Raw genomic sequence first — 23,196 nt, forward strand, 5'->3', positions numbered from 1 at the left:
GGTGCACTTTGAGGCCACGTGAAATGCCGAAGGATCTCTGACAGGAGGTCGCAGGACAGAGCTCGGTGCCATGGGTTGACTGACTGGCAAATGCATCAGATGTGCCCCCTCCTGTGCCAACGTGCTGCATTTTTAGCGGCGCTCCGCTCATTGTTGTGAGCACTGCTCCTCTGTTGTTGTTGTTGGAGGGCGACTGCCTCCAACTGCCCAGTAGCGTCATTCACGAGCCTCCTCCATACATATATATACACACACACACACCACCTATATACACCCTCACACACACTCCTCTCTCACACACACTCCCACAACACAACCCTCTGTGTCAACCGCTAACAAGGCATGGAAACCCAGCCTGTAATGTCTTGCAAAAGCACATGCCGCATTCAATTTGTATCCTCTCCTAGTGCTGACGACTGCCCTTTTTAGCTCTGCTTAAGATTCTGACATAAAAACGTCAGTAATGTTAATGTCCACCCTGAAGGCTAGTTGTCAGAGCCATCTTGGCTTAATTGCCTTCTTGATCATATTTATTTTGGGCAAAAATTAGTCGGCTCAGTTATTATGTTTTTTTGCTTCGCGTTTATTCTTCCACCGCACCACCGATCAGCACGGTTCGATACGCATGGTGCTAAAGAAGTTAAACATATGTTGAAGAGTTCCCAGGACGCACTCGGAGACGCCAAAGGTTTATTAAGGGCTGTCACAATCTAACACAAGGGTACACAACTCCCAGGGGTTAGGGGTCCTACACTGAGTCCTGGTTCCTGCCTGGCTAGCTCCGGTCTCTCTCTCTCGTGTCGGATCGGGGACTCTGCCAACTCCACCGACCGGAGAGAGAAGCACCTCTATCGGCTACCACCGGCTTCCTTCCAGACTCACTACTCGACCCCTCTCTACCCCTGGTTTCCTCTTCACCCTTCTTACTCTACCCGTTCCCACAGTGACCCCGCTTTCGTCACGGAGTCTCCCTTAAGTACTCCATGAGACATGACGTCATCGAGCCGCCCAGCGTGCATGACGTCACGGCGCACTGGACGGCACACATGATGTCACGTCCCCATTCTACTCCTCTACACATACGTACATACTGACTTCAGGCGGGGGTTGCCAGCCTTCGGCTGAGGGCACCGGCTCCAGTGGGCTTTGCTCACAGGGGCGGAAGAGGTCACCTGTCATGTGTCACGCTGTCCTCGTCGTGTGGCCGGCTGACTTGACAGTCTTTATTTAAACAGGCGAGATGCCATACGGAGATGCAGATCTCCCTTCTCAAGGGGAGAGCTGGACAGGTAAAGTGATACAGAGTAGGATGTGTGCTTTTTGGAAGGTCGTATACATTTCGGAAAGCCACGGACGCCGACGTATTTGAGAAAGCGAAACACATTTTGGATCTGCTCTCGAGCTTTTCCAAACAACTTAGTGAAATCAATTTAACTTGAAAAAAGTGAATTTAAAACCCCGTGTATCGTCAACAAACAATCTACACTAAATAATCTGATTTTGTTTCGGCATCACTTCCACAGCAGCGTTGAGATAGACGATGGTCCTCATGCCCTGAGGCCTGCAGATGAATTTAGACTCCTACCTAGAGGCAGCAACCATCTCCCACGGCAGGGAATGATACCAACAAAACTACCACCCAGCAAGACCCCTCGCGGCTCAGGACAGGACCCTGGCAGCGGCGCTAGAAATCCCTTCTCCGCACGTCCCAGTGGATGTCTGTCGTCCGGAGCGCTCTGCTTCCCACCGTAGACCCCTCGCGCACCCAAGCCAAGCGACAACGCGTCACGGTCGATGACGTAAAACTTGAAAGGATATCCCGTTGGCTGCCATCGCTGGCACAAAGCGTTTGAAGTGGGCTCTTTGTCGGCGCGTTCAAAACATTTAAAAAATGGATTTTCTTTTGTTATTTGTAAATGACAAAAGCTAAATATTTATGTAGCACTGCAGAGTCCTTGGCCCTTTTTTAAACAGCCGTATGCACAATTGAAATGAGTTTAATTTGCATGAATTATAAAAAAAAAATACCAAGCTACAATTGAAACACGTGTTTAAATTCAAGGCTATTAATTGAAAAGCAGATTGAGTGCTTATGCAGCTCTTCGCTGAGTGACTGACTGTCCCGGATGTCACACACGGCGTTCACCTTGAGCAAAATTAAACACCTGGACATTAAAGACCGCCGCACTCTCTCTAAGTGGTAACGATTAAACTCCCCTGCGGAGAATCGATGAACTCTCCTGATTTGGTATCACGATTGCATTCGAGAATTGATTCTTATCTCGTCGCATATGTTCAGTCTCCTTTGCACTATAAGTAAGGCAATAGACAATGCATTCGTTTATCAAATACAAATCTGCAAACGGCCACTGTGCACCAAGTAACATCTGTAACAGGTGGTTATAGCCTGCTGCAGAGCTACATTTTGAACATCAGCGGACAATGCAGAAAAATCCCTCATTGTACTGTACTTCTACGCTCCCATAGTATATGTTCTCCACCTTCAACCAACTTGCACCGAGCAAGGTGGTGAAATAAGTGAAAATAATAAAATGAATGGGGCACTGAGGTGGCTAGATGTTCACTCCCTTGCCTGGTATACAGGAGATCGTGGTTTTCGATCTTGACCCTAGCGCCTGTATGTTTGGAGGTTACATGTTCTCCCCGTGGTCGCGCAAATTTAGAAACATGCATTTAGAATATACATTTCCCCATGATAAGCACACTTCGTTGAGCTATCAGTGGGCCTTACCTGGTAAAATAAAAATAGTTAATAGGTAAATTATCAAGTAACCGCCACGACGCGCGGCATAGCATTGGATCGACAAACGGGGGGCCGCAACAGCCGCGTGCGATCAAGCTGAGCGGACGTGCCGTGAGAGAGCACGAATACGTGAGAGCGGGTGAGCGCGTGTGATCGGAGGGGGCCGTGTACCTGAGTTGACTTCCAGGGCGGCGTCCTGGCTGTAGCGCTTCTTCGCCGAGTTGGAGGCTACGCAGCGGTAGGACCCCTCGTCCGCGAGCTCCACTTTCGCGATCTGCAGCACGCCGTTGGGCAGCGCCGTGAACCTGCGGGGGGCACAGGTGGACGCACGAGCGCTTGATATGTGAGCACCACCAGCAGCAGCAAACAGCGGTGGTAAACAGCAGGGTCCCTCGGTGATCAAGACAAGCGTGATTACGTAGGTGGTGGTTAGTCGCGTCTATCCCCTCAAGCGCACTGCGAGACATTTGCTCATCCAGCCTGCGCAGCTGCATTCGAGGAAATCAAAGGCATGACTCAGTACGATCCTGAGCAGGCAACTACAAGAAAAACAACATCATCATCATAATGAGCATCATTGCTAGCATCATCATCGCTGGAACAATTTAATCGCATCATATTCTCTTCTCTAGTGGCTTTAAATCTAAAAATACACGAATTGATGAAAAAAATCTCATTCTCAGCACGCGCAATTCCATGCGCGCGTATCGCGAGATCCATCAATCGATGAATCGATGCGATGTTAAACCTCTGGCGCGGAGCGACGGGATGCCGAGACCCGAGTGGGTCCTCCAGCTATCAATGTCAGCTGCACGTGGCGGAAAAGCCGCTACAGTTGGGCACAGGCCAAGGAGAACGGAGCCAAGTGAAGCCCGGCCGAGGGCAGCCCGACTTGGCACGACCGGCGCGCCTGGCGTCTGCTCAAGCCGCCCACCGCCGCTTTATCCTTTCTCTTCCCCCGCTATTAAAGGGCGCTGCTTATTTATTTATTTACTCTCACGCACGCGCGTGCAGGAGCGCGCGGGTTCGCCGAGGCCACGTTACATTTGCAATCTGGATTTTTCGACGCAGCCTCTGCGGCAGCTCCGGCCGCAGCACACAACAGTAGGACGGGGTCCCACCACCTGGTGTTGGAAAAGGCGAGGTGATTGTATTATTTTTTTTAAGCGAGCCGAAATTGTAACAACTTCACAGATGGTGGACAACGAGTTGCAGACAAGGGGGTAAAAGGAATGTGTTGAGTGAGAATTTACGTGGACACGGACAGAGTCGGTAGCAAGGCTGTCCAGGGGATGGATTTCCAGAACCCACGAGTGGCAGCAGAAAAGGAAAGACTTCCCATTGAGCACAGTTGGTTGACGATGTTGAGCGTTTTGCCACGCAATGGCAGATGAAGAAGTTGACGACGATGATGATGATCAGGGCTTAATTTCAGCCAGAGGTGTCTGGAAAATATTTGCCCGTGGGGTCCATGAGGATGACGCTCCATGAGCATTTAAGCCTCGATGATGATTGGGGATCTTGCCTGGTTGAACTGAAGGAAGCGAATGAGTAAATGAATGAGCGCTTGATAGGCGTCTCGCCGGCGCTGCGTGGGGAGGTGTGGGACGTTGTGGGTTTGAGAGTCGAAAACATCGGCAGATGGCTCCTGTTGTCCCACCTGGCTCTCAACAGGATGGACGCATCGTGTCTTAATTACCGCCCTACTAATGAGGAAATCAGGTGCTCTGCAATAATATGACCATGTGTGTATTGTATACTTTGTGAATAGAGCTGAATAAATGTGTTAAGTTAATGAGTTTATTGTTTGGAATATGTACAAATTATTGCAATGGCATTAATCACTGTGATCCCACAACTGTTGTTTTTACTCCCATGCTGTTGAGTTTGTCACCCTATGGAATGCAATAATAATGAAAGCCTCAGTTAGCCTCAACGCTATTTTTTCGCAGGGGTCATGGAATGGGAAGTTTGATCAATTTCATTCATGAGAGTTTGGCATGGAAATAGAAACACACGAGGGGATAGCGGTCAAAGCTTTTGAATCCTTCAGTATGCTATTGGACCACCTCGGAGCGCAATGGGTATTTCACATGGTATTTAATGCACAATACATGTGCCTTTCCCCCCAATAATATTCATATCGTGCTGTCCGCCATCGCGTTATGAGCCTGAAACATTTCCATTTTTGGAACTGCAGCTAAGTAGTGCATCACCCCGTGTCAGAGAACAGCAGTGGGAAGTTAACATGACAGGCCTCCTTATCCGCAGTAGAAGCGCACGCCATTCATTGCCTGCAAAGAGTGTTTGTTGCATGTGGAAACTGAAGATGAAATTTTTTTACAGCTAGAAAAAGCAAAATTCCGTGAAAAAACAAATATAATTTTCGGCCGGTCAACAATGATTGGGTGAGACCATCAACTCCCCATACTTGTTTTAACCACGGATGGCTGAAACTTCAATTTAAACCCAAGGTTTTCAGTAATGTTGGCTCAGTGTTCTAGCCCTTGAAAATGAAACAGTTACATACACTTGTGCACCCAATCACACTAAAAGGGAAGATCCCCCATATAGCCACTAAAGACTGTAGGGACGAGTGTTGTTAATGAGCTATTAGCTGTCATGGGACATGATATGGTGGTGCAGCTAGTACCACCATTGGCTGTCCAGTCTCCCCAGTACTGAAGATATTTTGCTCAACTGCAGGTACTTATTTATGGCTGAGTTAACCGACGGAAAATACCACCGATGTTATTCATGTTTTCGGAAATCGACACACAGGTTATCAGGATCATAGCACATTGCGATATCCGCTGCACTCCCGCTCCCCAACACACACAGACGCGGGCGAGCGCAGCAATACCTCAACATGCACAATCCTGGGGGCCCTCTTATGAGTGCAGATTAAATGTTACAGCACCACAGTGACCGGCGGCCAGCGCTCGCATTAAAATGTCAGGGGCAAACGTTTAAAAAAAAAGAGAGACAAGAGAGAGAAAAATCCCATCGGAAGCATGGTTCTGTTTGAAATATCTCGGCTGCGCAACTGCGCTTGATGGACGTGGCAACGCGCTAAAGAGATTGGGATTAAGTGGTCACAGCTGCACGTTACTTACGAGAGACACCCAGAGCGAATAATTACCCGCAGTGGCATAATTACACTGGTTATGCACACAAACTAATCACCGCTACCGTTGTTGCTTTGGCCAGAAGCGGGGGGAAGGCAGATGCGGGAGAGGCGATAATATTATTGGGGAGCTCACAGCGCTTAGTGTCCTCGTTTTCGCGTGGCCAGGAATAAGAGCAAGAAATGGATCTGCAACGTGGATTCGAGGGTCTCCCGCACGGTGGACACATTTCAACCAAGCGGCGTCACAAAATTAACCCTTTCCCGTTCCGATGACGTACGATGATGTACAAGTACTTCATCTGAAAGGAATCGGAAGAAAAACTAAAATAAAATAACTTTATCGGTAACGAGGCTCCCACAAGGCCATGCGGCAGGGCGTGTGGCACAGTGTGACGCCAGCTATCGTAGAATGTGGTCGTGTCGCTACGGTTCTCTGCGGTGAGTAACAATGTCTTTTTTTAAAAAACGGCGCGACGCCTTCCTAAATAAAATTAACAGAATGGGGAAAGGGTTAACGGCATCTCGGAGCTCGGGATGCCGTTAACGCGCGCGTCCGTAATGCCACAATGCTCGCTCGCTCTTGCGTGCCCCTCACGCGCGTGGGTCCAGCCAACGGCCAGGCACGGGCGCTGGGGCCGTTCGCGCCACATAACGTGCAACGTGGGGGGGCGGTGCCTGGTGTCGTAAATATTTCACGGAGCCGAACAGAAAAGTTAAGAAGTATTTTGAGGGCGTCGGCAGAAAAGCAATTGCGGCAGGAATTTGGCAAGATGACAGTTTAATGAACCTAAGGCTAGAAAGTAATGAGAATCGAAATTGTAGCTTTATCATTCCAAATCTGATCAGCCGGCTGCTGAAAATACTTTTCGATTTTTTAGCACAGAGATTTAGAAATCCTATACATTCCTAAAAGGGTTTACGTTGTGTTTATACTACAACTTTTAAAGAGACATAAAATCATTTAGGTTTTATGGGAAACCCGTGATTTAGGTATATGATACATTAATAAAAAAGAATTAAACCCACTGTAAATAACAGCAGTGAGAACAGTCATTGTAAAGCTCTAAAGCTCTTTGCAGGCTGTTGGCTGCTTTGATGATTTTTTTTGACAACTCGCAAGCCCACCAACGTGACTTCGCTGCATTATGGCAAGGCCGTCGCCCAACCCTTGATTTTCAAGGCAGCCTGGCAAGAGCTGGCAATTACCGTCCTCTCCACGCACCTCCGATTAGGGCTCTTTACTGGCTCGTAAAACGTAATGATAATTATCAAGGCACCCACTCGGAGGAGCATTCCGCGCGTGTAAACGCACTCCACAAAAACTACACCTGCGATGCTACCTGCGGTACCGCCTCTCTCCACGCCTCGCGATGGACAGGGGTGCTGGGTGGGGCTCCTGCTCTGGGGGGGCGGGGGGAGGTTCAGGAGCTAAAACCCACACGCGCGCCCGATGAAGGTTTGTGCCAGCGGGCACGGCAATAAAATGGCACGCCGCACGTTTAAAGAGCACATTTGCTTGCTTCATTAACTATCGCTTCAATCATAAATATTGGTGCGGAGTGATGTTGTGCGTGGGAGGCTCGGGTGTTTGTGTGTGGGATACCCACTATTTGAAGTTTCCCCCTGCAGGGAGGTCTTGAGTGGATTTGAGATTTAGCCGGGGCGATAATACGCTGCCGAGATTGAGAGAGCGGAACCCACGGCCCTCGCCGTTTAAAAAGAATCATCCGGCATTACACCGCGACTGTGCAGCATTTTCACCGTCACAATTGGGAATCACGATTCAACAAACACCCCCCCCCACCGCCCCAGGGGATTACTGCGCCACAACACTGAACGAGGGGCCAAGCGTGAGCATAAGCGGCAAGAGCGTACGGCACCTGGGAGCATACGGGGATTCAAATCCAACACTCTCGCTCACGGCCAACACCGGTGACGATTATCTGAACCCGTCCTGGGCCTCCCCTAGGTCGACTCAGCCTCAAAACGAGTACCTGCTGCGGTGTGTAAACATCGCCACTAGGTAGACAAAGGCGGCCGGACGTGGTGCTGGCCATCCACCCCCTCGTGTGCCGTGCAGGCCTTCATAGGTGCTATAGGTGCTACTCGCGCTTGCCACAACAGTCTGTTAAGACTATCGGGGTGGGGCGCTGGGGGTGGGGGGCATCTTTCTCTTTGTGGTTTGTTGGAGCACAGAGGGACGGAGCGGGGGACGGTGGTCGTGGTGGGGGGGGGGGGGGTGAAGAGTTCTCACCGCGAGTCGGGCGGCAGGGCCGTGTGGTCCCTCTCCCACGCGATGACGGGCGGCGGAGAGCCCTCGATGCGGCACTGCAGGCGCGCCACGCTCCCCTCGGGCACCTTCTGTGGCACCGGGTGCTGGGTGAACTTGCTCAGCACTGGAGTCGGCGACCCGGCGGCCCGCACGCAGCACGCACAAAGGGCATCAGAAAAAGCCACACGTACACCAAGCAACGGTCCTCTCTGAAAATATGTAACAGGGTGGACATTCCTCTCGTCCGATTGCAGCTCCGATTAACACGGTTGGCTACGTACAGTGTGAAAGAAGTTTGACAAACGTACATAAGGAACCGAATCCCGTTCATCGACGCAAATGACGCCCTTCATCCGCACGCCACAGCGCAGGTAAGAACACAGATCAAAGGCGGCATTGTCTGTAGGGATGCCGCCATGGTGTCGTGTTTGGCGGACTGGGCTCACGGTCCAGAGGCCGCCTGTTTACATCTCCCGTCGCACGGCAAGTAGACGACAAAGTATCTTCAAGCCTGCCGCCTCCGTCCCCCCAACAGTATGAATGGCACACAGCTGCTAGTCCGTTGGTAGGTCGCGTGTTGTGGGATAACGTGTGGGTATTTACGCCTCTTCCAGAATGTCTGGCCAGCCTGAAAACAGAGGCCAAGTACCATACGGAGGGAGGGCTTCTTTAGAGCTCATCATAGTGGATGTCCTTCCACAAGCAGTGGCGAAACAATACAATTGTAGGACCGCACAATTAGCTTTAACGTGTCCTTCATTTATAACAAGGTGAGAGTGAAAGAGACAAAGGTTTACTTTTAAAAGTAGATCTGGGTTTAAACACAATTTACCGATTGGAGTCTGAGGGCACAACTGCTGAACAAGCCTACAGGACAAATCAGCGGCCCAATCTGACCATGGATCAAACCTCGGCACGGGAAGAGGGATGGTCGGGGGTTCAATTGGGTCTCTAGGGGCTCAGCCCCTTCAACCCCCCCCCCCCCCCCCCACTATAAAATGAGATGTATGACAAACTAAAACAAACCCCTCAATTACATTCATGCCATTTAATGCCACCTACATTCATACTGTCTAACAACATTCATACCGTTTAACTATGAAACTATCAGCGTATTGAAAACCGAGGGAGATGAAATGCTCCCTCAAGATGTAACGCGGAATGCAATATGATTCCGCGTGTGAGGAGCGACGCTCGTGAAGAATGAAAGCGAGTAAACTTCGTGCTGACTTTTGGGAGGTGACATAATAATTTAGAGGCACATCTTGAGTCACGAGCGCTTGTCAGTGGAGTTAGTAACCGAGTTAACTGTGGTGGTAAAGTGTTAATGTACACCTTTTAAATTGCACGGCGATACCGCGCTGCACCATCGTGTGTGCGCCGTCCACTTCGGGCCGACGACCGAGATCCAAAGACACGCAGGACAAATAATTTATTCTAAAAAATGTATTTAGTAAAAAAAAAAATTTCTCCAAATGTATCCCAATTGTGCTATCAGCGTCAGGTGATGAGATGATTAAATCCAATCGGATCTCTGGCAGAGAGCAGTGCAAACCCTTCGCGTTCGAGAACGGCCCACAGAAGTGGTTATCACAGAGCCACCTCTGAGATTCCGTCTCGTGACCTCTCTTCCACACAGTAGAGGGCAGCACTATCTCACCCGCTCTCTATATGACAGCAATCGTTTGTCGCACGACAGACTGATGTTTTAATTCTCATAGCTGGAACTGAGCTATATTGATTGCAGGGCCAATTTTTTACGTGATGCTTTTTGTGCGTGTGCAGCTTTAGTAACCGGGTTGAAACTATCAACTCACTGCACTTGGGAGCCCGGCTTAATCACACGTGCTTGTCTGGATCTTACCAGCGGTCAGCTCTGAGCCACAGGGCAACCTCACGCGACAGATTGCGGCACGAGATGGCAGACACTTGACGTGGGTCAGCGCTGCTATGCTGATCGGTAATACGGTGCTGGCTGGTAATGCTTATGGGTTTTTGACCGAGATTCAGGGCAGTGTTCTCCCACTGCAGATGAAGCAAATGAACAGGAATGGGTATCACGCGGATCAGCCGCTGGGCCCCATTAAGGAAAATAATAAGAAAAATGTCCGTGAAAATAAAAAAGAAAATCCCCTTAAGGTGGGGAAAAAAATGCTCTCTTCTTGCACCCAATTACCCATGAGCGAGAGACGGGAGTGGGGCATGAAAGAGGCACTGCGTGGTCACTTTTGCTTGACAACGTTTACGCCGTTAAAAATGAAACGTGAAATAAAACTTTCGGGGGGGGGGGGGGGGGAAGTACAAAGGAGCGAGGAAAAGAAACTGGGGAGACCCGGCTGATGGTCCATCCTTAAATCACCGCTCAACGGGTTACGCTCTCCGCTCGCTCGATCAAAGCAGGCCCACGGTGCTGGCTCAATGCGAGCTCGCGAGGACGATCCCCACGTCACAGACGACACTCTTGCTCGGCCGAGCAGCCAGCGGTTGATCACCCCAGATGGACTCGTTTTGTTGTTGTTGTTGTTGAGGAACTGGCGGTTTTGGCCGAATCCAGACGCAGCCAAAAACGATTTTCAATAAGTAGATACGCCGCACACTTGGTGGCCATCAGCTCGTTTCGAATTCCATGCTTATCAAGGAAAACGATGCCTCGGTCATGCCAACGTTGCAGAAACATAACTCCGCTCAATCCAAATAAGCCCATTAATCCCTACACCTTGGAAAAACAAAGGCGTAGGAGAAAAAATACATTTCCTAAAACTTCTTTTTTTAAATCAGAGGTACGAAAATACCCATGGGGGGCTGAAGGCTTTTTAGAATACTTTGGCTCAACAGCGGGCAGTGAGGGAGGCTGAGGGAGGCTGAGCCAGTCGGAGGAGGTGAAGGAAGGGCAAGAGTTGGGTGGTGGTGGTGGTGGGGGGGAATGGTTTTAAAAATAAAGTCAATAAAATGTGATGACGGACGGGCCGCCCAAGTCTTTCCAACAAAAATAAAGTCCCTCTAAGCATTCCAGCCATTTCGAACACCGAGCGAGCCGTCAAACAATGAGGGCCTCTGAACATTCAGGCGCCGACCGCCCACGATTGCAGCCAGCAGCGTGTTTCCACTCCGCGTGGTGGGAACATGAAACGTGGCACACACACGGCTCAAGGCAGCTGCAGACAAGAGCCAATTAAGACTGAGAACTCATTATGCAAACCCGATCGTATCTCTCTCTCTTCGCTCCAGTGACACTGCGCAACAGCCCACGGTGAAAACCTCGACAGCAGCGCAACTTTCAACCTTCCTCGCTACACCCAGTACCAGGCCCCCCTCCTGCCGTCTGGAATAAGGCCATCGCCGTCATCGTTCCACTGCTGCTGCGTTCGCGGCAGCGGTGGCGGCGTTTGAATCCGCAACGACTTTCAAGAGACACCGAGAGGAGGTCCCGTCTCTGTCGCCCGGTTTTCCAGCGACGATGAGCTTGGCTCCGCGTCTCCGAGTCACGGTCGCCTATGTCAGTAAAATAATTGGCCGCGTTAACACATTCCTGCGGAGGGAGCTGGTAGGAACGTTGGGTTGCTCGGTCAATGGCCAGGGTCAACGGCGGCGTGGTGTATTCCGCAAATATGCCCGAATGTGAGGGCGGGCACAAGCCGGCGTGAGTAGGTTAAACGTTGAATTTTATAAGGGCACCACGGGGTGACCAGCCCCTCCCCCCACCCACCCCCACCCCACCCTCCCCACCTTACCCCTCCCTCCCCACCCAGCCCCTCCCTGCACGACGGACGGACACAATAATCCCCTGTGGGCTGGTGGAACCAGGAGGTTCCTACCAGTATAAATTGCATTAATATGATGATGAATTATAACGAACGCGTCGAGTGATGTTTTGATTTTGATCACGTGGTCATCGGAAGCGAATCTCACGTCTCACCCTTGCCAAGTATCAATCAAAGGAACCCTTTTCTTACTCATGTGACCAAGGCGAGAGGACATACAATGAGGAGAAGGAGCGACGAGATTAGCGCGTGTGTAGTAGGAGGGAGCCACACGGATTGTTGCATCGTAACGGCCACGAGAGATGACGACGGCCATGCTCTACGCACTGCGAGATCATGGCTGGTGATGATGACAGTGAATCAGGGGCAGTACTCCATCGATCCTTGGTCATCATCAGTATTCGATACAAACAAAAATGATTTACATCTCTTTGGCAATCCACTGCTTGAAGGAGGCCTCCCCCATACTGTCAGTCATGGCAGTTGTTTGACCATACTTCACCACTCTGGGTGGTGCTTTTGGTGAAAGGGGATTGGACGGCGGGGGGGGGGGGCATGAACAACGAATCAGATCCCACTGCCCGTGGCGGGATGAATCAAAACTCCGGCTGTCGGGTGCTGAGTGCGGTGCGCGAACAACTGCACCACGGCGACTTTTTAAAATTAATATTATCACACGCTTTTTTATTTAACTCACTCTGTCTCTTGTTGTTGTTGTCGTATCCTCAAATCTTGTAACTCAATTTTAACCCACTTCCCAATGTAGTATCGACTGTAAATTTGGTATACTTATGTCATACTGATGACAATACGATATTCTAACGTAAAAAATATTTTAAAACATGATTTTATATGTTATGTTTCGGCTTGGGTCTAATTGTCCACGGTAAACTGACGTTGGCTGTAAATCACCACGGCCCCTTATGTTATGGCAAGCTCCGGTGGCCACTTCCTGGAGTCGTGGAGTTATTCAATTACTCGTAACGGTACATTTCATTAAAGCGTGTTTAAAAAAAAGTATTTTTAAATATGACTTAATTTCTCCGCTGCCAAATGAAATAAAATGAGTCATGCACGACACCGCGCGCCCTGCCCCGACAGCGCACAAATCAACGCGACCACGACAGTGGTTTGCTAAACAGCAATACTGGAATTAAGGTCAACATTTGTGTATCGGGGCCATGGTCAATTAGGCTACTAAGCTGTGCGGGGCAGGAAACCTTCAGCCGATTGCACCCCCCACCTCCCCTACCATGGCCACTGCCTCTCCACCACGGCCAAACTCCGCTCTCCCCGTGCACTTTTCCTGGAAATGTAAAATCGACAGAGGTGGAGGATGGGGGGCGGGTGTAGGAGAGTGCTGCGACAGCGAGGGAGGGAGGGAGAGAGTGTTGTAGGGGAGTCCGAGCCATGGCTGCTAAACAATTGTCCTTGGAAACAGAAGCAGGCAGAGAAGCAATGCGCTTCGCCTGCATTAGCAAAGCGCACCTGGCGATTCTTAACTCGGCTTAACGCACTCTCGGTGTTTGTTGTGGCGTGTGCGCGGCTGTGGGTGTTTTTTCTCTCTAAATAATTTTATCGCCGCAAGTTAATGTTTTCGCAAATCGCCACTGGCCTTGGTCATCTCTTTGCTACTGTACGGCATGGTCCGTGGAGCAACGGTGGCAGCGAATGGCATGCAAGCGCACACACACACACGGGCAAACACAGAGCCAGATATCTCCGCGTTAACGCCATACAAAGACTGCTGGTGGGCAAGTGCTGTTAGGGGCCGTCCATAAATGACGTCACACGATTTTGGACGATTTTTGACCCCCCCCCCCCCCATCGTCACACGGCGTCACAAAAAGTCAGACCCCCCCTCAAATATGACGTCACAAAGCTCTGCCACCCCCCTCCCCCCCAAAAAAATAAAACATTCTTCAAATCGCTTTAAACTATTGTCATTGTAGTGCGTATTTAATGTGGCGCTGCACTCTGATGTTGTAGGATAAAACATTTATTAAAAAGTCTATTAAATTAAGTAGAACGTGTTGTCTATATTTATTTAAAGTTGTGCATTTTGATGTTCCGTCACATTTCTCAAACCCCCCCCCTCCTCGTCACACATCGTCACAAATGTCTGACCCCCCAACCCCTATTTGCGTGACGTCATTTATGGACGGCCCCTATCGCTTGGACTCAATGTACTCGCCACTTCAATGCCATTCTTTTTATGCGAGAACGTGAACGGTGACTGCAGTGCCATTAAGTGGGAGAAAAATGAACTCGCCCTAATCTGCAGGCTCATGTCCACCGTTGGATAAAGACATTCCTCCACCATATCGATGATGGGGCGTTGTTTGAACATACTTCACCACGCCGGTCAACGCACGCTGATGAAGACTGCGACCCAGAACCCGGTCACACATCACTCTCCACTCGTGTTAGCCAAATAAACTTGAAACCAGTTTCAAGTTTATTGTGTTTATTACTCAAGAGACGCGAACTCAAGAGACCAGGATGGAGTCGGATTTCGCAAGAGTGACCCAGCGTCACCAAAATGCCAAAAACAAAAGCAAAATAAGCACCAGCAATGAAGCAAGTCGAAAAACAAACATGCACAAAACAGACCCCCCTAGACAGAGGCTCTCTCTCGTCGGGACTCACCCATCATCCGTTCGTTATCGTTCAAATAAGCACAATACGGTACTACATTGTGGGGGAGTAAAACGTGATTTGTCCTTATTTTATTTTGGTGATTTCGAAAATGTTTTTTGGTTTGGCCATGTTTGTTTGTTGTAGTACGGCGTAAGACTGATGGCCTTAATCTAAGTTGTCTTGTGGTTGTTGTTGTTGTTTGACTTGCATCCCACTGGGATTTTTGCACACAACGTTGGTGTATGGTGCCTTTTCTGCAATATTTTGCTGTCTTTTCTTGGATTTTCTGTTTGCACATATTCACTTTAAGATGTTTTCTTGTTCATGTTTTTGTTTTTTGTTTGTTGCGGTTGCACCCGATTCAAGAGCCGAATGGCTCAAAGGGCTATACCTAATAAATGAACTTGAAATAAATAAATGAACTTGAACCGACGCACAATTTCAGCCCTCGACGCACCAAAGTCTCTGACCAGCAGCTGCCTGTCGGGCGCCCATCTCCACTCACTTGCTCACGGGAGATAAGGCGTTTTTATTACAATAACTAATCTGTGCCACAAGCGGCTGATGGCTATCGCTCCCCGGCTGTGGTGGTGGCTGCGGGCTTTGCCGCACCGAGGCCCCCACGTATCGAGCATGGAGGCTGCAGCTGCAGCAGCAGAAGCAGCAGCGCCTTTCAAACCCAACGCTGCAGCTGCCAGGCGTCAGAACGCAACGTGTTTTATTATTTCCCTTCTACGTGACTTTACTGAAAGAACCAAAAATAATAATGATGATACTCATTTCAATTCAATCCACTGCCAGACGAGGGCCTTCACATGCCGTGTTTGTTTACGGGGGGTGTTCTTTGACCATACTTCACCGCACTCGTCAGTGTGGGTTGGTGGGATGAGAGAGGAGGGGGGGGGAAGGTGGAGGGAGCAACTCGCTGGGTTTCGTGCTCATGGCGCAGTGCACCGAACGCTCTTCGAGAGGAGATGGGCGCAAACGTAGCGGCACGACGGAATTTTCTCTTTCGTCGCGTCTGCTTCGGGCACCTCCGCGTTTTTCTCCTCCGCATTTAGAAACATGCGTTTAAGAGTATTTGGTTGCTTTAAATGTCCACGTGACTAGCCACTTCGTTGAGCTATCATTTGTGGTCAGGTCGCTTCTGAAAAACATCTCCATAGCTCTGTGGGCCTCTTACCTGGTAAGATACAAAAATAAATGTAGTTTTATGCTTTCGCAACGCCCGTGACTCATTCTCCACGAATGTGTCTTATCATTGTCACGTTTCAGAAGCTAATCAGGCTTCAGCTTGATTAATAATATCGATGGGAGAATGTCGGGGCAAACACCGGGTGTTATAAGCTTAGGCTACGAGGTGACCTGGAGGTCGCAGTCTTCACAATGGATTCTCGAATCAAACTGTGTGGAGATTTGATTGTTACCAAGTCATACGAGTTGTGGGTTTTCTCCATGGTCTCTAGTTTCCTCCCACATTAAGCAAACTTCATGGAATTGGCCAAACTTTCCAATGCACGAGTTTTTTTTTTTTTGGGGGGGGGACTTCATTGTGAAGCTTTATTGTATAAAGGAAGGACATGATTGTTGTAATATTTGAGTACTTTAAAATAAACCACAAAAATTATGAAATATTATAATTGAATGTTATTGGCTATATGTAGCTCTCTGATGTGTTTCTGGGGGGTTGTACCACGTGCTGTTCTGCATGACGTCTGACGTTTCGCTCCATCAGGAGCTTATCAGAGTAGGTCACGTCCACCCAAGATGAAATAAAGTTGCCGGCTGCCGCTGGCACTTGACGTAGGCCGGCCGAAGCAGAGAAAAACCATCGCCGAGAAAAACCACACGGTGCAACCGTAAAACACATCGCAGAGATGTACAGGACAAATTGCGTAAACTTACACCGGGAGCTGTAAGCCACCGACTGCATTTCCACGTGATTTCACCTGGCACAGATGGAGGTCTCATGCGATGTATTAGCAGCTTCGCGCTAAATGGCGCGCAGGGTGAATTTTGTGCCATTATTCTCTGCCGGCAGAAGTCTGTGTGGAAATTGAGATGAGCGACGGTCGTAGTTGAAAGCGACGGGCTGCTAGCGTGCCTTAGGGAGGCCACTCTCGTGGTCACAAAACAAATGCAAAATAAATAGATATCCACAGTCCGTGCAGGGGACCCACACAGCACAGACGCTGCACACACTCTCACACAAAGGAAAAGATCTCTCCCCCCCACCCCTGTATAGCCTGAACAGACTGTTGAGGCAAATGCTGTTAGCGAGCACCTATGAGGGCCGGCATGGCACACGAGGGGGTGGGTGTCCAGCAACCACGCACGACCGCCTTTGTCTCCCTAGTGGTGATGTTTACACACCGCACCAGGTACTCGTTTGAGGCTGAGTCGACTTAGATGAGGCCCTGGACTTGTTCAGACAACCGTCACTGGTGTTGGTTGCCGTGAGCAGTAATCGAGCGCCGCATCGCGGATTTCGTAGCGCGCTCACCCGCTACGCTACCACTCCCAACTCTCTCTCTCACACACACACAAATATACTCGTACACACAAACATACTCGTACACACAAACATACTTGTACACACAAACATACTCGTACACACAAACATACTCGTACACACAAACATACTCGTACACACAAAGATCACCTGCAGAGCCGCATAGGCTGCTGTGCTGCTAGCGAGCACCAATTAAACTTTGCCACAGTGTATAAGCGGGTGGCGTGTCCAACAACGTTGTCGTCTAAATGCCTACGACCACATCTTGGAAGCTAAGCCGAGTTGAGTCTGGAAGATGCTCGCCTGGGCTACCCCCATGCATTCAAAATACAGCTGTTATAGGTCGCAGTGGGGCCAAGTGTGTGCGGCAAAGGGTAGTGCTGCAAGATCCATCGTATTATTCCATGCTCTAACATCCACTTGCTCCGTGACCTTACTAAACTCGCACGGGTCAGCACGGCAAAGTACGGTCATATCACCTCCGCAGACAAACCTGCATGGTGCGTGGAGGCGGCCCTCGTCAGGCCAGTTAGTGGGTTGGCAGAACAGGGCCACGCGTGTCTGAATTATTCCAAACGATCTCTGCACGCAAATGCCCTCTCGCATTGTACCACGGCGCCGAAACGCGTCCGAAGCGATGAACGTCGTGGTCGCGTCGTGGTTGCGTGTGGGAGGGCGAGTGAGAGGGTGTGAGGGCTTTCATTGCGTATTTTTTCTTTTAATCGGTTGGCGAACTTGGCAGTCGGCCCAGCAAGGAAATCCCGGAACCGGCTGACCGAGGCCCCCTCAACACGCCACACTCGCACGTGCGAGCGTGCAAACACTCACACGCGCAACGCATACTTATCGGACTTGTTTGCAAGTATCAAAATGATGGCACAAAGGGTAAAAGCCTAGTCTTCTTTTCTCAACACACACGTACGTGCACACCCACACGTGTACGCACATGCGTGGTACGTGCGTGCGCACACACTCACACATACATGCGTCTACGTATACACGTGCACACACACAGATGCTTCCACAAGGATACACTCACGTACGCTAAAGACACATATTCCTCGCATAGCCATGCAGACCGTTGCGGCAAGTGCTATTAGTGAGCATCTACGAAGGACGCAACAGCAGTGCGAGAGCGGGTGGTGTTATCAGTACCACGCATGGGCGAAATTGCCTCGCCAGTACTGATAACTTCGACAACCAGGTTAAGCAAGGGGAGGCCCAAGATAATTTCCACTTTCCTCTGATGTTAGCTTTGGCTAGGTATCAACTTCAGGCTCGCCGGGTTCGTAGCGCAGTGCGTGAATCACCGCGCCACTGAATTCACCATCACGTCGGCCACAGAGACACAACGCCAATTATTTACCCAGGACAGCCTCGCCGAGCCTCGATAATCTATTTTTTTAGATGGGTCCCATTTTGACCTTTTTGGCGCAGCACGCTTACTAACCACCACGCTTGCCGCTCCGTCCCACACTCCGACAAACAAAGACACACACACATATGCGCACACAGGCGCGAGCACGCGTGTTCACATGTGCGCGTGCCAACCCAACTTGAATCAACACAGTGTCAGGAAAAAAAAACATCCACCTCGCACGTCTGCGAAGCGCAGGACCAATTCACACATGCCTGCCCTTGGTAGGAAGCCAGTGTGTCTTGGAGCATTGCCAGCGTTTCCAGGACTCGGAACACTTGGGCGCATGTGCACACCCAGCAGCGTGTTTCACACATACACACACACACGGGCGCGCGTGTGCAGAAAGAGTTGCCATTGGACTCTGTGGATGTGGTATACAGAAGCTCATTAAGGCTGGGAGCTCATTATTCAAATCCAATAAATAAAGGGCGCCCCCCAACACCCCCCCCCCCGTTCAGGAATGTACGGAATGTTATCTTGCAAAAGTGAGCAGCAGATCAAAAAGTCGGTTAAATTGCAACGCATCCACGCGTGGATTCCAACGCTCGACTTTATAGCAACATTTGCTTTTATTGGCGAGCTTCATATTCCAGCGATTTTCTTGACCGAGTGCTGTTTATTCGATAAATAAAAAAGGGCTTGGAAAAATATCAGGATGAAGAGTGATTTACACGTATTTCCAAAGAATGAATCTGACTCGTGAACAGGATGCAACTGCATGTGCCTCCTACATTGTGTCAAATAAATGCATTTAGGACACAGTGAACAGGTTTAATCTTTCCAACTCGCGGCAGTTATAAGACACTCCATACTGCACGACCAACCCCTGCAATAGTGGCTGTTAGAGAAAAGCAAATCTGTTTTGAAAAAAAGATAATTTGCTAAAATTGTACAAATAACTTTGGACTCGATAAATGTATCCGTCTATTTTTTTTTACAGACACCAAAACTGTCGCTTTGATATTCTTGGTTCTTTCGGTCACGTAGATAGAAAATAAAATAAAATTTAAAATAAATTCAAATAAAAGCAACAAAAATCCACGACATTTCGATCACAACACAAGCGGTCTTTTCTCTCTGCCTGAAGACCGCTTGTGTTGCGATCGAAACGTCGTGGGTTTTTTTTTTTGCTTTTATTTTAATTACATTTTTTTCCTTCTATTTACGTGACTTTACCGAAAGAACCAAGAATATGAATTCCTGCAGTCACGAAAGTTTTAAGTCAAAATGTAGCTTTGATGACAAATTTTAGCTGGTTGCTGGACTCAAATGCAGCCTCAAATTTTCGAACCTCGTCTTGAAACCTCTGTGCTCCTCACCCTGTGGGTGAGTAGTAGGGCCAGTAGGTGAATGTAAATGTTGGTGAGCGGATGAGCGAGCGGGGTGAACGACGATCGAGCGGGCAATTGGTTGAGCGAGCTGGTGCTTGAGCGAGCAAATCATCGAGTGGGCTGGCAGGTGAATGGGAACTCGAGTGGGCTGGACTGCTTTACGAGGGGGTTGGAGAGAGGTCCTGTCAGAGCCCCAACCCTCCACATGCACGGGCGAACGAGTGAGCGAGCGAGCGGGCGGGCATGCGAGTGAACGAACGAGCTGGCGAGAGAGCGAGCGAGCGAGAGAGCGAGCGAGCGAGTGGGCAATCTGGCGAGTGATCGGCCACCATCACTGTCACCGAGAACAAGGCCCTGGCGTCCGGCAGAGCGGTGTTTATGCCCGGCGCGCCAGCTGAACCAAGGCCAGGCCCCGAGAGGGGCCCCAAGGGCCGGTGCTTTCCGCCGCCCCCCTTGAACAGTGGCCCCCACGCCCGGACGGCACGTTCTCATCGTTTTGACTTTCGCCAAGAGAGCGAGAGAGCGAGAACGCACTAACACAGCCCGCAACTGCCTCCCCTGGCGTATTCATTACATTTTCAGGCGGCGGTACTTGAGAATGCTTGTCGTGAAACACTGCCCAGTAGTGCTTCCTTTTTTGTGTGTGCGTGTGTGTTGGTCTGTGTGTGTTGGTGTGTGTGCGTGCGTGTGAGTTGGAAGGGGGGAAAAAACGAGACGGAGGAATTTGGCAACGGCAGGCAGGAGTAGCGCGAGTGCCGCCAACGCCGAGAGAGAGAGAGGCGAACGGAGACGCGCACCGCGTGTGCCGTCCCAATGCGCAGTTTAACAGCTGGCCAAAAGACAGCGCAGTGAAGTTGGCTCATTAAAATAAAATAAACACCTGCGGAAAAAGCCTCCAAAAGACTTTTCAGTGGGGTAAAAAAACACAAAGATCAGAATGGTGTGGAATTCACGAACGCAATGTGTGCCTGTAACAAACTGTTGGGGCAAGTGCTGCTAGCGAGCACCTATGAAGATCGGCACGGCACACGATGGGCTGGGTGGCCGACACCACGCCCGGCCGCCTTTGTCTCCCCAGTGGCGATGTTTACACACCGCCACAGATACTCATTTGAGGCTGAGTCGACCTAGGGGAGGCTCAGTACCAGTTCAGTGTTGACCGTGAGAGAGAATCGAACTCGGGTGGCCGGGTTTGTAGCGCAGTGCGTTAACCACGTACACACACACTAGGGCCTGACGCTGCTCCCCATTCATTAAGTCGGTTGCGTTGAAACCACTCCACCAAAGATGTACGCGGTCATTATTTAACCTTGTGACCAGCGCTTCTACGTTAAGAGGCGCACAGCCAGAGCCTCTTTGGCTCAGCATCACTCACACGTCACGGGCTAACGGGGAGACACGAGTGTGGCTGTCCCGTCTCCATCACCCTCTCGCGAGCAGGCGGGCATGGGGCACCTTAGCGCGCGCATCTTGCGCGGAACGAAACACGTAAAAGAGGGCCGTTTCTAATGGCACGATGCTCGAAAATTGTCACTTTCTCTAAGCCGTTTAGCCGCTTATGGATGTATGTACTGTGTACTGGAGTGGTGTGCGCGCGAGTCGAGCAGAGCTCGGCAGCAAGGGTGTTCACGTGGACGTTCACAATGTATCAAGCGCAATAACTGCAAAGTACTAAAATTATGTTTATTTGTTTATATAAAAAAAAACATACGGCTATCAGGTGTTGTAAAGCTAAACCAGCAGTGCCTTTCAGAGTAAAACACACTCGGTTGGGTAAGGATTGTGGTTTCGCTTGCTCCGTGTAAAAAAAAAACGCACTTTGTTTTTCAGTTGTTTTTAGCCTCTCCTTCCCTCCTTTTCTTCCCCAAAAAAGGTTCCATCCTCCCCTCTTGTGCTTCTCTTTGAAAAATAAGACGACCTCTTGACCTTTCTCCCACAAAGCATACGCCGGCCCTCCATTCCACAGGCACACACAACGCGCGCACACACATCGCCCGACTCGGGATACCCACACTCCGCTGCCCTCCCTGACCTAGCGCCTCCTGTTACCGAACCCTTGCCTCGCAATGCCTCATGCCAATTTAATACGATTGGGTGACAGGGTGGAGGTGGGCAGGCGGTGAATGGGGGACAGGGGGCGGAGGGGTACGGGGGGGGGGACAGGGGCAGTTTTTGGGGGAGACAGGGAAACAATGGACGTCCTATTGGGTGCTTGTTTCTAAACTTTGCTGAAACGTTGCCCCACAAACCCAATTGAACTCTTGGTGAATGAAATCTGTCAATGCTGCGTAGGCCCTGGCGGCTTGCGCTGTGCAGCGCTCCGATGGCGTTTTCAGTTTGGGACCGCGTGGCGTTGGTCACGACGCTTCTTCTCGCGTGCTGGGAGCTTCTTCAGGAACAAAAATAAATCAGCGCATGGTTCAGGAAGAGCTTCGCATTAACCGGCGGGACATCGTGCTGAACAACACACAGTGCAACCCGGAGAGAAACACACTGCAAAGTTTCGCGCAACTGCAAACCGACACGGAATTACCTAACGGCGGATTAGACGAGTTGGCGCAAGCAACGTGGTTGCTCGCGTCGATACGCTTAACGCGTAAAGGCAAGAACACGACAATGGAAGCCTGAGCCGGTAAACGAGACTCAGAAACCGATGCGCATTGCTCTCATTCTCGAAGCCTGTTCTGCAACATTGTAGAGAAGATCATGTCTTATATATATACATAATATACCTGAATCCATCGCTCCGCACATACAAAATCAGTCCATCTGCCTACTGCCTTCGCCACCATCGAATAATTGACCTTCAGGCAGTGTTTGATCAGCAGTGAGGTCTGCCATAAGTTTTGATCTGCTGGGCCTCATCAGCAGCCTCGGACCTGGAAAACACATGCTATTACTGCTGTATTGCCATGTGTCATTGGCGAGGGTCATCCTATTTAGCTATGGGGCCCTTCAGCACAAAACGGCAACAACTGTATTAAAAACATTCTAAGCGCTGTCACGGACAATAAACAGACAGAAAAGGTTCAATCCATCAGCTCCTTGGCCCATAATATGGAGTATATTGAGTGCTCCTGCCAATAACATCTGGCAACACAACAACATTTGTTTAACAGGCCCAAACCTGCTAATGAGCCCAGAAACTTTTAAAACTTATTTTGTTTGTGTGCTGCTTAAACAAACACTCCCGTAAAACATTTGTATGGAATGCCAGTAGACCGATGGGCTGAATTATTTTTATGTGTTTTATGAAAAAATAGGCTTTTGCCTGTTCATTTGCCTATTAAATGAATTTGCCAAACATCCAAATGCAGGACCCTCCTGAAAAAGTTTAGAGACTCAAGGGGGATGTCGTGTGCCGAA

The 23,196-nt window shown here is 49.9% G+C and overlaps 1 protein-coding gene across 2 annotated transcripts in view; it reads right to left on the minus strand.

Moving 5' to 3' along the window:
* Positions 1-23,196, minus strand: part of LOC133343728 (immunoglobulin superfamily DCC subclass member 4-like) — a 138,873-nt gene that overhangs the window by 37,403 nt on the left and 78,274 nt on the right. For both annotated transcript variants that reach the window (XM_061553495.1, XM_061553494.1), the window contains exons 3-4: positions 8,149-8,290; positions 2,936-3,069 (exon numbers count right to left, since the gene is read on the minus strand). In XM_061553495.1, the coding sequence (XP_061409479.1) occupies positions 2,936-3,069; positions 8,149-8,290 (276 nt within the window). The remainder of the gene's footprint in view (positions 1-2,935; positions 3,070-8,148; positions 8,291-23,196) is intronic.

The sequence above is a fragment of the Lethenteron reissneri genome, chromosome 18 (genome assembly GCF_015708825.2).
Source record: "Lethenteron reissneri isolate LAM-NWPU_2019-01 chromosome 18, ASM1570882v1, whole genome shotgun sequence".
NCBI lineage: Eukaryota > Metazoa > Chordata > Hyperoartia > Petromyzontiformes > Petromyzontidae > Lethenteron > Lethenteron reissneri.